Here is a 15,796-nt window from a genome sequence, read left to right as displayed (position 1 = left end):
TTGTTGTGGAGCACGGGCCCTAGGCATGCGGGCTTCAGTAGTTGTGGCTCACGGGCTCTAGAGCTCAGCCTCAGTAGTTGTGGCGCACCGGCTTGGTTCCTCCGCAGCATGGGGGATCTTCCCGGACTAGGGCTAGAACCTGTGTCCCCTGCACTGGCAGGCAGACTGCTAACCATTGTGCCACCAGGGAAGCCCCACCCTTGTTTTTTTTTTTTAACATCTTTATTGGAGTATAATTGCTTTACAATGCTTTCTTAGTTTCTGCCGTTCAACAAAGTGAATCAGCTATACTATAAATATATCCCCATATCCCCTCCCTCTTGTGTCTCCCTCCCACCCTCCCTATCCCACCCCTCTAGGTGGTCACAAAGCACTGAGCTAATCTCCCTGTGCTATGCGGCTGCTTCCCACTAGCTATTACTTTAGCTATTCCACATAAGTTTTGGCTCTTCCATAAACATTTTATAATCAGCTAGTCAATTTTTACCAAAGGGATTCAACTGATTAGAATTACATTCAATCTACCAATATATTTGGGGAGAACACATTGTAGTAATATTTTCTAGACATATCTATGACCAATGTTTATTTTTGTATATATTTTGTTCTTTTTAAGTACTTATAAGTTTTCAGTGTAGAGATCTTGTACAGCCTCTGTAAAGTTATTCCTAAATACTTTGTTTTCGATGCTATTAGAAATGGAATTTTTACTTCATTTTTTGAATTTTGCTGCAAGTATATAAAACAGAAAACTGATTTTTAAAAAATATAACCTTATGTCCAACAATCTTGCTAAATTCTGTTATTAGTTCTAATAGTTGTTTTGTAAATCCCAGGTTATTTACATAATTATATCATCTGCAAATAGAAAAATTTAATTCTTGCTTTGTATTGATTATGCCTTTTACTTCTTTCTGTTCTTCTCTCCCTCCAACAATGCACTTTTTTACCTGCTAAATCTTTAAAAGTAATTCAAAAGTGACATTCATGCCAGAAAATTCAAATAACCACAACCAATGATTTTCTTAAAAAGATAACTGGCCAAAAAATTCTTGAAAAAAATCCCCCGATTTTGTTAGATGAAGAAAAGTACATTTATCCTAAGATAAAAGGATAAACCTTAGTCACAAATTATATAATTATAAAACTTAATAAAATGATCACATATAATATACCATTAAATCAAAAACCTAGGACTATATATAGTATCAGCACTGGTATCACTAGGATCAAAGCTAGAATTATGAGAAAATTAATACTGCATGGATTCTTCTGACCTCTCATTATTTTCTCCTGTTTAACACTAAGTTACTTTTTACTGAGCACTGAATGTATATGTACCAGGATCTTCTAATCCTCACCAGAATCTCCAATAAGTAACTAATTATATCTCCTTTTTTTTTTTTTTTGCGGTATGTGGGCCTCTCATTGTTGTGGCCTCTCCTGTTGTGGAGCACAGGCTCTGGACACGCAGGCTCAACGGCCATGGCTCACGGGCCTAGCCGCTCCACAGCATGTGGGATCTTCCCGGACCGGGGCACAAACCCGTGTCCCCTGCATTGGCAGGCGGACTCTCAACCACTGCGCCACCAGGGAAGCCCTCCATTTTATATGTGAAGATATTAAGAATTGGAGAGACTGAACTAATCTAACAAAGGTCAGTCGGGTTAAGTGGCAGGGCGAGGATAAGAACTAAGTTTGACCCCCATATCCTGTAGTAATCTTAATTACAGTGTCACCTAAACCTCTTCATCACTGGCCCACATAACACCGTACTCTAGCCACATTAATCTAAAACAAACAACAGTAATATCAATGCTTTTTTTTCCCCCCAAAACTCTACCATAATACTTTGCCTTGTTCCGAAAGGAACTTAATGCCACTGGTATTTATTAAGTAAGCAGTGTCAAAAGTAATAAAATACACTTACTGGTTTCGGCATTTTCCTTCTCTTTTTGTCACCCTCTTTAAAAGTTCTTCACTTTTATGAATTCTGTTGTTCTTCTGTTAAAGAAAGCATAATTGATCTATTATCTTTTTATATAGTAATGTTTTTGCTTAACAATATAATTTGTATAAAGAAAACTTAAAACTAACATTTTAAAATGTTACAATTAACATGGAGCTCTCATTTTATTCTAATTTTCAATGTCTTCTATTATTTCACATTCTTCAAAATACTTATATCTGTGATTTAAAACAGCACACATCTCAAATAACATAGTATAAAGCATCTCAATCATCAACTAAAGGTTTTCATTTAATTACAGACAACACATAGCAAAGGAAAGATTACTAAGGGCCAAATGCTTTCTCTTTCTGAGTCAAGTTCACCCCTATACCCAGACTGGTAGAGAAGAGGGACGGCAAAGAAGAGAACAGATAGATTCAGATTCTAAAGAAATGAATTCAGGAACACTTCTCAACCTTTCTTCTGTACTGCCAAAGACAAAGAAGTAAATACTGATTAATGTAAACTACAAAAAGATAACTTTTTAAAGAAAATTATTTTTCTTCCTTGAAAGTTTAAAAGTCCAAGTAGAGACAAATAACATAAGAGTAACTTTTTCACCTAAGGTGGATAAAACAGCCATAGTCTGCACACCAGTAATCTGCATGCTACTCATCAGCAAGCTAATGGCCTTCACGGAAATACAGAATTGTCCTGAAGACCAATGTTAAATTATATCTTCTCTGGCTCAGGCAAAAGAAGTAAATCTTAATCCAGGAAAAACAATGGGCTATTTTAGGGTAAATGTTCTCACAAACATTTAACAAAAGTGGATTTTCCCCCTACAAACCTACCAAAAGATGTAACATTTTTAACCATTTAGTTGTCCAGAAAGAAATGATTATCATTCCAATTTGAAAACCTATAGTAAGAAATATATTAATTACCTGAAAATCAGCTTATATAAGTAATACCTTTGCCAAGAAATGTTATTCATTACACTATCAACTAAATTAATATAGAATTACTTTTGTATTTAAGATACTATTATTAATAAAACTGAAAATTCTCCAAATTGAAATAAAAGCAAAGGATCGAAGTAACGTCATTTCTCTAAATTTTAGCCAATCACATGTCAATGAACCTCTCCCTATACAGGGAACCTCATCAAGAGAAATTTCTTACCTAGTACAATGGGCTATGGAATTCAGTTAGAAGTATTAAATTCCTCATTTCCTAACTCTTAGCTATGAAATGATAGATAAATATTTCCTACCTACAATCACCTACCTTCATGAACCTAACTGTACTTCAGTCCTATCTTCCACTTCTAAATCCTCTTTTCACCCCTACTATCAAATTCATCTCAGGTCTTAAAACAGTCTCAAAAACCAACCTTTTACATCATTTATAAACTAGTAACACCCAAAACTGTATCTCCAGACTTGCTTGGCTAACTTGGCTTGCTAAATATCTCAATGATATCTCAAATACAACATGGTTAAAACATGACTTAAATCCCTACACCCCACAGTGTAGGGAAAAAATCTGCTTTTTCCACAAGTCTTAGTGACATATTTCTATAAAGTTATTCATAGTATTCTCTCATGATTTTTTATATCTCTACTACATCTACAGTTATGATCCCCTTTCCATTCCTAATACTGTTAATTTTTGCCTTCGTTTTTGCTTGATTAATCTTGCCAGAAGTTTGCTTCATTTATTGGTCTAAAAACCAGCTTTCAGTTTTGTTGATCTTCTTGTTTCTTTTATTTTTCTGTTTTGTTAATTTCTGTCCTTTTTCTCATCATTTTTCTTCTCATTAATTGGCTTTTACTCTGAGGCTCATATTCTACTCCCTGAAATTGAAAGTTTACCTAAGTAATTTCCAAACTTTTTTTCTAATAACATGCATTAAGGTCACAAACTAAGTATGTCCCACCATAAGGCAATTCCAAACATGAAATGATCTCCCTATTTTGCCAGTGAGACTATTTTCAAGTAATTATCATCTGATTATGTAAAATAATCTAAATTCCTTACACACCAGACATGAGCATCTATATCAAACTTCTGAATCACAGCAAGTTTTCCAGATTACATAAAGTACTTTTTGTTTTTGTTTTTGTTTTTTTGCGGTACGCAAGCCTCTCACTGTTGTGGCCTCTCCCATTGCAGAGCACAGGCTCCAGACGCGCAGGCTCAGCGGTCATGGCTCACGGGCCTGCGGCATGTGGGATCTTCCTGGACCGCGGCACGAACCCATGTCCCCTGCATCGGCAGGCAGACTCTCAACCACTGCACCACCAGGGAAGCCCCATAAAGTACTTTCTGAATCTATCACTAAAATTAACATTTTTATCCCAAGCCACAATTACCCATTTATAGAAAACATTAGTAGGATGTTGTTTTTTCCTATTTGTATTGTTGGAATATATTTTAATATCCACAGTATAATTAGATGTGTTATTTTTAAGTGACTTTTAAAACCAGATCTCCTCTAGACTTCTTAGCCTCTTTTTTACATTTAAATCACTTATCAGATGAGCTCCATGAGCTTTCCAAACTGACATGCAGTAAAGGTATTTCAGGTCAATGCACCTTTCTAAAACAGTACTTCCATGCTCAAGAAAAAGAGAACATCTTGCAATGCGACAGTTCCTATGAAACAAATATAAACCTTCTTTTGGAGGGAATAATTTTGGGGAAAATACCTTATATTTAAAACTCCACTATTTTTCTAAGCATCACTTTAGTGGCTTCCCACGTAGGTTTTTATATATGTTTTTTTCTTTTTTTTTTTTACGGTACACAGGCCTCTCACTGTTGTGGCCTCTCCTGTTGCGGAGCACAGGCTCCGGGCGCGCAGGCTCAGCGGCCATGGCTCACGGGCCCAGCCGCTCCGCGGCATGTGGGATCTTCCCAGACCAGGGCACGAACCCGCATCCCCTGCATCGGCAGGCGGACTCCCAACCACTGCGCCACCAGGGAAGCCCTATAGTTTTTTCATTATTGTTTAGCTCTAGGTGTTTCAGGTTTTCAATTATGATTTCTACTAATAGTAAGTTTTAAATTTTCAAATAGAATGGTCAGAGGCCTGGGGGCAGAGTGCTGTCTTTTTATTATTTATTTCTAAGTTTACTATATATTCTAGTCAAAGAATTCATTAAGATTTCCTTTATGTTTAGTGCTTGGTCAGTTTCATTTCTTTTTTTTTTTTTTTTGCGGTACACGGGCCTCTCACTGTTGTGGCCTCTCCCACTGCGGAGCACAGCCTCCGGACGCACAGGCTCAGCGGCCATGGCTCACGGGCCCAGCCGCTCCGCGGCATGCGGGATCTTCCCAGACCGGGGCACGAACCCGTGTCCCCTGCATCAGCAGCCGGACTCTCAACCACTGCGCCAGCAGGGAAGCCCTCATTTCTTTTTTGATTGTTCCAGCTATAAATGAAAATAATGTATGTTTTGCATCTGATAAGTTAGATCAAGCCAGAGTAAGTATTTAATGTTTTGTTTATAGTCTCTCTACTCTCAAAGTTTAGGCTAGTTAATCAAATTGAGAAAAAAATGTATTGAATTTTCCCAACTCAGATTGTGGAAGTTAATTTCTTCTTATAAATTGCCCGTTTTTAATTTATATGCTTTTAGGCTACGTTATTGGGTAAAGGTTTAGAATTATTATATCTAATGAATATTTCTTTTCATTAAGTAATAATTTAATTGCATATAGAATTATAAAGTAACTTATTCCTTCAGCATTTGGAAGATATTAGTTTTCTTCTGGCATCTGTTACTGATGAGGAGAAGTCTGCTGGCAATTTAACTCATTTCTCTCTGCTTTCCTTTAAGATTTTGTGTGTGTGTATGTGTGTGTGTGTTCTTCAGAGTTGCTTTTATTTATCTTGATCAAGATTTGGTAAGCTTCCTTATTCTGAAGACTCATGCTTTCCTTAAATTCTGGAAAATTATTAGCCATTGTCTCTCCCATTCAGCAATTCTTATTAGATACATACTGGATATCTTATTCTCTAATCCATGCCTACTCTTTCACACTTTCCACCTATTTACCTCTCTTCAACATTCCTCCACGCACTAATTCTCTGCAGGTGTTCTTAATGGTTTACCTGTCCACTAGTTTAAATTTTCAGTGATTATATATTTTAATTTCTAGAAATTCACTTTTGGTCTTTCAAAAAAACTTTAATGCTATACTATTTTATAATTTGTATTGAATCCTCCTTTTACTCCTATTTTATAATTTGTACTGAATCCTCCTTTTACCCCTATAATGTTTATTTTATGTCACTATATAATTTTCTATTTCCAGTTCATTATGACTTGTTCCTTTATGGAGTTTGTAATTTTGGACAGAAAGCTCATGTCCCTGTCCCACTCCCCAGTGTGGGATTCCTGCAAGCCCTGAGCTATGTCTCCCTATAAAGGTATTTCAGGTTTGTTCCTACCAGCGTACAGTACCAGGAATTTTAATTGTCCTAGATCAATTTTTACATTACCTTCTTGATTTAGCATTCCATTACCATATCAGGCCCCATGGCCACACCCTAGAGAAGTTAGCAGATACTCAAGAGAGCTTGCTCATGTACTGATCATTCTTGTTTGCTAAACCATTTGGCTGCTCTGCCCTTCCTGTGCCATTTCTCACTGGTAAGGAAGAACAAAGGGAAAAAGTGAACACTGACTGGATGCCAGACTATAAACTAAGTCACAGCACTCAAATTACAGAAAGAGTACTCATCAAACATAGGACCAGCTAGGCAGGTAAATAAACATCACGTATGTCAGGTTTTGCCGACTTTCTTAAGTTTTGTATTACTCAAATACTGGAACTAAATAAAGGTAGAGTTTTTTCCTTCTCCTTTAAGAAATAATTTATCCCAGTTTTCTATATTAGGGTTACTTCAAATTATACTCTATAGAAAAGGACCTTTCAAGCAAAATAATCCATATTAAAGTTTCAGGTTTAATATGAGTGCTCTGGTGACATAAAAGTACAAATATATCACAGGCCAACATATACAAAACCAAGTTTATACACATTAAGCTTTTAAAATCTCCAACAAGCCTAAATGATCTGTATGAACTGTGGGGAAGTGAGGGGCCTAACAAAAAGCCTTTGCAAATAAGGATACGGTTGACTTCTAAAAGAAGCTTCTAAAAATGTGTATTTTCAGACCAGTGTTCTCTCCTAAATATACCACAAATAAATAAATAAATATAAAACAAAGTAATCTGTACCAAGATGTTCTCAGCAGTACAAAGATATTATAACAGCCAATGATTAAAATCAAAATCACAATTAATGTTGAAATTATGTGATAACAAGGGGGACAAACTGTGTCAACATTTACATAAGGATAAGTGACAAGGCAGAATACGTAGCCATCTATTATAACTAAGTAAAAAAACAGGGACCCTTACAAAGGATATATGGATATACAGAACTGAGCACTAATACTAATCAGGGTCTTATTTTTGTTAAGTTACTAATTTTAAAAATCAGGTAAGAATTTTAAAAATATATTTCACTAAATTGTCTATATACCAGTTTATTCATAAGATATCATGACATACATAAGAATTCTACCTTAAATTTTTTAGGATGCAGCTGTGGATAAATGTAGTTAAAACCTAAGTTTTTAGCCAACTTAGTGATCATAAAAAATATTTATATCGCAATAATATTATTTAACCTCAATAGTACATTTCTAGTCCTCCTTTGATTGTATTAGCCTATTTTTTTCCTTGAAAATGGCATCTGTTAGTAGTAGAATGGACAATTTAATAAAATGTCACATGAAAAGCCAAGGTACCTAGATATATGTCCTGAGTTTGTACCTCTAACTGGTTCATCTTGAAAACTGTGTTTCGGTGCCTTCTTTTCTTCTCTAAAAAAATGACACCATGTAATCACCTAAACCACTGTATACCAAAGATGTATAATAAAAATCAACTCTTCTCCCCTCTACCCTCATAATAAATAATTATTGAAACAAAATTTACTCCTTCCTCCCCACTCTTCCTAAATTTCTTAAAGTGGTCTTACCCTACCTCTTTTCCACTCTGACTCCCACAGAACCAATGAAGCACAGTCATGGCAAGCAGTATTAAGAGATGCCACCGGCATATATATATATATATATATCCCATTTCCAGAAAACGTATGAATACGTACTAAAACACAGTGCCACATTTCTCAGATGAAACATTCACATAAAACATTCTCTTTGTCCTTTAACTCTGAGGGTGACGCTAAAACAGCCTCTTTTCTGCAGTACAATGGAAAAAACAGCCTCACGCTTAACACCTTGAGCTCTACTAGTCAGTGACACAACAGACTCTCCCCACCTGTCAGGTGGTAAAACAGGTGTTAAGTCTGTCCATACTGGGCCTACAGTGATGCTTCAATAATTTATACCAGGCTGCCTATTTTTACTCTTAAGCATTTCTTTTCCCCAAGCCTAACTGTACTTATTTTTCTGTCTTTTGAGACACCTTCTCTGAACGTAATTGTGGTCTCTCTGCAGTCCTCTGCCAACTTACTGTGGGTTTGGGAAGCAGGGTAACAAAGAGAAGTATAAACTGAATTAATAAGGTCATTCTGGCAGTCAAATTAACACAATAATGGCATCTACAAAAAAAAGCTCTTAATCATTATTTTCCCCAACATGGGCCCCTCTGGTAAAGCCTATGAACCCCTTCCTAGAAAAGTATTTTTAAATGCACAAAATAAAATACACAATATTACATTTAAAAAAAAATCAATCATACTGAATTATAATATCAAAAATATAAAAAGCACAAATATATGATACAGTAATATATATGCTTCTTTGTTAACCTTTAAATCACAATATCTACCAGTGTAGCTAATAATTAAACTTTAAGTAATAATGGGTATTAAATGTCATTTTGAGATCTGCAATAACAGTTATGCATCATGAAAATATCTGCAATTTCTATTAGAAACAGTCTCTGCTACTGCTGCCCACATTCGTAATGGAAGAAAACGTGTAAATAAAGATGCAACTTTTTCACTATTCAAGTTCACAGACCCACAGGTTTAAAATCTCGAATATACAAAGAACTATGCTTATTAAACTTTTTAGCTCTGTTAAGTACTGAATTTAATAGCAATAATAATGTACTTTTACCTATATAATGCCATGTGACTCCACAAGTGAAGGAGAGGACAAGAACTTTTAGTTCCATTTTGCAAAAAAGAAATAAGGCCAAAAGCAAGGATAAGGGTAGTAAATGGAATTATGTGTAGAATGCTCGCTCTTCAGCCACTTCACCTACATTATCTGATCTTCCTAATAACTGCCCTTCCTCCCTCGGCCCAAGATAAGTATCACAATCCCTTGTTCTTCTAATTAAGGAAATTAAGATTCAGATAAGTCACTTGCCCAAAGTAATAAGGCTAGTCAACAAAGTCATAGGTCCTTCTAAATTCAAGTCCTGTGCTCTTTTGGCTATCTTATTCTGCCTTCCTCTGACATCATTTTAGACAAGCTCATCCCAATTACCAGAGCTTTTCAAGAAGTTAAAGCTCTATGCTCCGTTGTTTTCAGGTCAAAAAGACTACCTCTAAAGACTTGTTGTAAGTGCACATTAATACTGGTATAGTCACCTCTGTAAATTAATATCCTGTAAGGGTGACATGCAGGTCTAAATAAGGTATTAAGTGCTTGCTTTTGTAGGAACTGACTTTTGTTCAAGGAAATAAAATATTCAACATTTTAAAGCAATACACACGTTACTGGAAATGCAAAGCAAATTTCCAGCACTTAAAACAAATATAAGGCACAAAGCAGAGTTTTACACTGAATTTAAATTCTTTTCTAAATGAATTTTCTAAATTTAAAAGAAGCCCCATACCTGTATTGCTTCCTAGGAGGGTGGAAAAACAATACATTACCATTTGCAAAAATTAAGTTTAAATGTTAAAAGGTAAGAAAACTAAATCCAGTCCAATTTCTTCATCTTACAGTTAAGGAAACATCAAAAATTCATATAATAAATGCTTAAAAATGGAAAAACAAAGATAGGTTCATATAAGTCACCTAGGTAGAAGGAAAGAAGAAAAGTCTCAAACTGACCTGAGGAATTCTCACAATTCTATATATGTTTTGAAACACTAGATATTACAGTAGTTTATCTTCAAAACAGAATAAAGTTAATATGTTTCTTAATTATCTTTAAAATTAGATAGTATTTGCTCATGCAGTCAATAAAGCTATATGGCAGTTCTATCATTAAGTTTCTAACTTTTGAGATATTCAATCCCCCTTTTGAGAAACTGGAATGGTGTCTGGCTCACAGTAAGGCCTCAGATGTTTGTTGATTTTGTAGGTAAATTAAGTTCATATATAATACTCACTTGATTATTATCAAGGGTAATACTTTCCTCTCATCTTTTACATTGTAAAGTAAACGAACTAGAAAGCAATAGGCTATAGACAGCAACCATGAACGTGGTAGGAAAAATAAAAAAACTTCTCCCAATGAGGTCTCCCAAATTCAGGCCTTCATCATCTCTACCTAAGTCTCTTTCAATAATCTCATTTAATTTGACAATCAAATTAAATTTAAAGGCCACCTAATTAGACACATTTAATAATATCTATAATTATCATGCTGCTTGATGATTAGATGTAAATAGTAAGCACTTTAGGTATACAGTCATCCCTTGGTATCCACAGGGGATTGGTTCCAGGACCCCTCTGCAGATACTAAAATCTAGGGATGCTCAAATCCCTTACACAAAATATATGTACATTTATATACATACATAAATACATATATATAAATATAAAATATTATATTTGCATATAACCTACACACATCCTCTCATATACTTTAAATTATCTCTAGATTATTTACAATACCTAATACAATATAAATGCTATGTAAACAATCGTAAATACAATGTAAATGCTATGTAAATACTTGCCAGCATGTGGCAAATTCAAGTTTTACTTTTCAGAACTTTCTGGAATTTTTTTTCCAAATATTTTCGATCCAAGGTTGGCAGAACCCACAGATATGGAGTGTCAACTGTATATACCAACTTTGCTTAATAACCAAACTAGGTTTTTATAGTTTCCTTAAGTCTAAAATCTAGAGACAGCTTAAATATCAAGAGCTCTCATGATGTCTAACAAAAGTTTAGTCCATCCCACACGCTCAATAGAAGCCAAAGGGTGACTAGATTCAATTAACCATGGCTGAGATTTCCTATGTCCCCATTCTCCCTTTTATTAATGGTCCCTCTATTATACTCGCACCCACATCATTCTGAGTACTAACAGGATTTTCAGTTACAAACAACTACTCTGGTTAATTTATCAAAAGGTTATTAGTTAATTTACAGAAACAACAAGAAGTTTTGGGGGTTTTTTTAAGTACAAAACAAGAAACACCCAGAATTCACATCACAGAAGACTATGCTTACAACACTGTTACACTGAATATGAACTCCAGTTTATACACACAAAGAGCACTTAAGCAAAAACTTTATGGTATACATAATGGCACAAGTATATCCCCATTAGAGTGTGACATTCTCATTATCTTACTGAACAAATGCAAAGAATATTTGGCATATGATTATAAATATCTGAATGTATGAATAATACCTTAAAGCAGGGGTCAGCAAACTTTTTCTGTAAAGGGCCAGGTTAAGTAAACGTTTTAGGTTTTGCGGCCCATACAGCCTCTGTTGCAACTACTCTGTTGTTGTAGCACAATAGCAACCACAGATAATATGTAAGCCAATGAGCCATAATGTGTTCACATAAAACTTTGTTTACAAAAAAGGTAGTAGGCTGAATGTGGCCTTCAAACCAGTTTGCTGACCTCTTCTCTAAATGGTTAACAGTAAAGAAAATATCATTTTCAAATAAATCAACTTTACTAGAACCCAAAAGTTTCTTATTTCAAATGTATGTAAATTATGTAGAAAAGCAGAAAAGGAAGCAGTGTTACTAAAGCATCCTATTCATATGCATACCGTATTTACATATATAACTAGCCTCTATAAAATGTACTTTAGAATTCTTCTAAAAGGTAACTGATACTGCAATAGGAAAAAAATAACTTTGTGAATTTGCAAGAGTTTCTATATATACTGGTTATTCAAAGAAAAAAAAAAAAAAAAAACCTATACAACTACTAATAACCTGAAAGAACCCCTCTCTTCCAGGAAGTTAAAGCTAGGATTCACCATTAAATGGAACAAAGAAACAAAGAACTGAATCATATGGACCATATTTCCTTTCCAAACAGTTCCCAGGTAAAAAGCTACATATATAATAGGGACATTTCACTACTCAAAATCATAAACCCTTTTTTAAAGGACACCACCTTTCAGTGTCAGTTATATACTATACCCTAGAAGAAAAAAAAAAAAAAGTGAATTCACCTTCAATCATTAATCAAGAAAATTTGCACATGTATATGAACACTTTTGAGATGACCAGAAATTCCATTTTTATTTCATTCAAATGATGAAAATCTGAGAAATACTAATTACTTAAGGCTCAATACAGTAATAAACACCCTTTCAGTGTTTGTTACAAAATAACCTTATTTTTAAAGACTTTAAAATCGCAAATAAGGAATATATATAAAGTATATGTTTACCCTTGCATAAATATTGGCATTTTCTATATACTATAAGGAATAGTTAATAGCAATTACCTCTGAAAAAGAGACCGGGACTGGGAGAGGTGGGGGGTGGGTTCTGGGAAGCTGGGGAGAACTTTTACTTTTTCCTCAACATCTTTTTGGGTTTTTAAAACTTTGTCATAAAATTTATTAATTTTATAGTCTTTAAAAATGATTTAAAATATGTTCATTATAAGTTAATATTGAAAAATATACCAGGAACTAATATGAACAGTAAAGGCAGGATTCTTCTGAAAGAGGCTAGAAATTCAGGAACTCTCTGGGGTCAGACTGGCCATTTCTATCACGCAACAGGTGAGGATATATTTGCTGCATAAGTTAGGGAAGTTCCCTGAAGGGCTTTTAACACCATGAGGTTTAAAATAACCTTGTAAAGCTGGAGTCTACAGCAACCCAATCCAGTTCCACTAAATCCAGTACCCCAAGGATAATATCAGGGTCGTGAGAAGTGCCCACTAGCTCCTGGTCTTTAGGAGGTCCAAGCCATCCAAGAAAGGGTGACTTCCTCAACTTCCCAGATTCACAGCAATAGCACGATATGATATTAACTCTACCCTATCAAGTATGTTCACCAACATGCCTGGTGAATCTTAATAGAACACATATTAATAGAACACATATTTTTAGGCTTTGGTCTTTGGGAAATATTGGTTAAAATTTGCCATTTTAAAATTGTACAAGTTGAACTGAATCAAGTTAAAAATGGAAGAAAAAACAAGACTCCCATCATCATTCAAGATTTTAGACTCCATTGTATTAGACTATACACAGATTACATTAGAAGATTGAGAACTGAAATTAAGATAAAAGTACATAAAGACTTTCATTTCAACTGCCTGCCAAAGATAAAAATGAATAATAAAATCCAATTCTGCTCTTGGGAATAGTGAAGCAAAAAAAGAAGAAATAAGCCTTGTTCTCTCCCTGAGACTGAGAGTTAACAAAAGAGAGAAAGAACAGCAGAATCTGTCATTTCTCACCGCCACAGAAAAAAGGATATCAGTTTAATTTCCAGTTAATACAAATGTCCAAAACAAAGGACAGACTAAACATACTTTCCCCCACGCTGAAATTAATTACATTTAACTTCTGAGCCCCTCCTACATGCTCTGCCATGCTTGGGAATACAGGAGTGAACAAAACAATGTATAATCCACTAGGGCAAGAATTTAACGTTCCAAAATGCTACAAATTTTGTCTCATTTAAATAAAACTGTAAAGAATTTCAATGCATGTCTATTCATTCCTCACTAATAATGTATTGTTTATTAAATCCCATCATATATAAAAAAAGTGGTTTAGCAAAAGAAAGTCAGTGCAATCAACTTTACAGGATACCATTAACTTCAAAAGAAATGTTTTTATTCAATACATTTTACCACATTTGAGGTAATTAGTCTCTGGAAGATAAAGCCCACTGGTTAAAGTAATATAATACTGAATTAAAAAAAAATGCAATCCTGAATATTAGTCACTCTTCTTAAATCCATAGATAATAATGCTGTTATGGCAAATGGATTAAGCCATTATTTATCCAGCAAAATGAACGGGGCAATTGTTCATTCAGATCTCCGTCCGAAATATAAAAGAGTATTTAGTGTTCTAAAAAATGTATGCTCCATAAACAATAGATTGCAATGTCTAAGTCCAAGTGCTCGTTTATCAAATAAACCCTTATTATCTTGGGTTTTTACATTTACATCATGCCCGTCTTAGTGCCACAGAACTCATTAAAATGTCTTCTACACAAATCTCAACTGTATTTTAAAATGTATCTTTGATGAAGTCGACTTTTAACCTATTTCCAGCCTCATTAATAACCACTCCTTAATGGTAAAGAACGCTAAATACATGTTGTGAATGGTTAAAGAACCATGCCACATCTGTATAAAAAGTAAAGTGCTCTATTTAAACTGCAATAATGCGGTGCCCCCCCTCTTTCAAAGTTAGCCCGGGAATTAAGTTTACAACCCTTTAAAGGAAGGGGGGACTGTAATGTACTCAACTTGTCTACTGGGGTCTAAGATACTAAACTGGGCTGCCTCAAAGGCCGAAGAAAGTTATGGGGCTCGGAGGCCGCCTTCAGCAGTAGAAGCAGCAGGTAGAGCCGGGGCCAGAACGGCGGCCCTCGCCGCGCGGGTGCGGGTGGCTGAGGGCGGTTCGCGCCCCAAACCCCGTAATGCAACATCCCTTTGCCACCAGGGCGGAACACACGTTCTCTAGTAATTCAACACCCTTACTTTCAAACTGGAGGCCGGGGAGAAGTTGTAATAAATTCCTTCCCTACATGGCAAAACGTAATTTTTCCTAGGCTTAAATCTGTATTCTCAAACTGCCTAGAAGGGCCGAGCCAGGCCGAGCCCGGGGCCGCAACCGATCGGCGGGAACCCGACCGAGCTCGAGGCGGAGGGGGTCCGGGGCGGACGCTGAAGGCGGACCCACGCCCGAAGGGAGGAGAAGCGCGCACCGGCGTGTTCAGGCCGCAGCCACGACTCGGGCAGAGCCTCGCGGCTCCCGCGGCCCCGGATGCGGCCTGGCCAGCCGGGCTGTTAGGGCAGCGACACCGCGGCCCTCGCGGCGCGGCCGCCGGGCAGCACTGGGCCCCGAAACTTCTCGCCGCCACCTCTGCGTCTCCGGCGAACCCCGGGAACGGGAGTGGGGGAAGGTAGGGCGCCGGCGGCTTACCCCGAGAGCGGGCGGCTCCTTCCCGCCCTGAGTGTGGCCGGGGCGCTGCGCGGCGTCGCCGGGTGTCGCGGCTGCGGCAGGGAGGGAGAGGCGGTGGAGGGAGCGATGGGCCGCGAGAGACGAGAGGCGCCGCCGCCACCGCAGACAGCTCCGCAATATGGCTGCCTGGCGGCTCCTCGGGGGAAAGGCGGGGCTGCCCCACGCCCCCCGCCTCCCCCTGCCGGCCGGCCGGCCTAGCGCCGCGTCCCGAGCAGCAACGCCGCAGTCGCCGCCGCCGCCGCCACTGCCACTGCCAGACCTCCCGCGCCCCGCCCCTCCTAGCCCCGCGGGCTCGCGGCCGCCCGCCGCGCGGGGCGTCGCCTGGGGTCCCCGTCCCGGACGGGGACGCGCGAGGGCAGGGCTGCGGCTCCGGAGCCCCGAGGGAAAGAGAGAGAGCGCGGAGGTGGGGGAC

The 15,796-nt window shown here is 37.3% G+C and overlaps 1 protein-coding gene across 1 annotated transcript in view; it reads right to left on the bottom strand.

Annotated features, from left to right (window-relative positions):
- Positions 1-15,589, bottom strand: part of RDX (radixin) — a 75,853-nt gene extending 60,264 nt beyond the window's left edge. Inside the window, exons 1-2 of the mRNA XM_081240844.1 lie at positions 15,346-15,589; positions 1,931-2,004 (exon numbers count right to left, since the gene is read on the bottom strand). Coding sequence (XP_081096970.1) covers positions 1,931-1,942 — 12 coding nt within the window. The 5' untranslated portion in view covers positions 1,943-2,004; positions 15,346-15,589. The remainder of the gene's footprint in view (positions 1-1,930; positions 2,005-15,345) is intronic.
- Between the last annotated feature and the right edge of the window lie 207 nt (positions 15,590-15,796).

This window comes from Mesoplodon bidens (genome assembly GCF_964165515.1).
Source record: "Mesoplodon bidens genome assembly, chromosome: 7".
In the NCBI taxonomy this organism is placed as follows: domain Eukaryota; kingdom Metazoa; phylum Chordata; class Mammalia; order Artiodactyla; family Ziphiidae; genus Mesoplodon; species Mesoplodon bidens.
The sequence above is the reverse complement of the archived record's forward strand: the minus strand, read 5'-3'. Positions and strand labels throughout refer to the sequence as shown.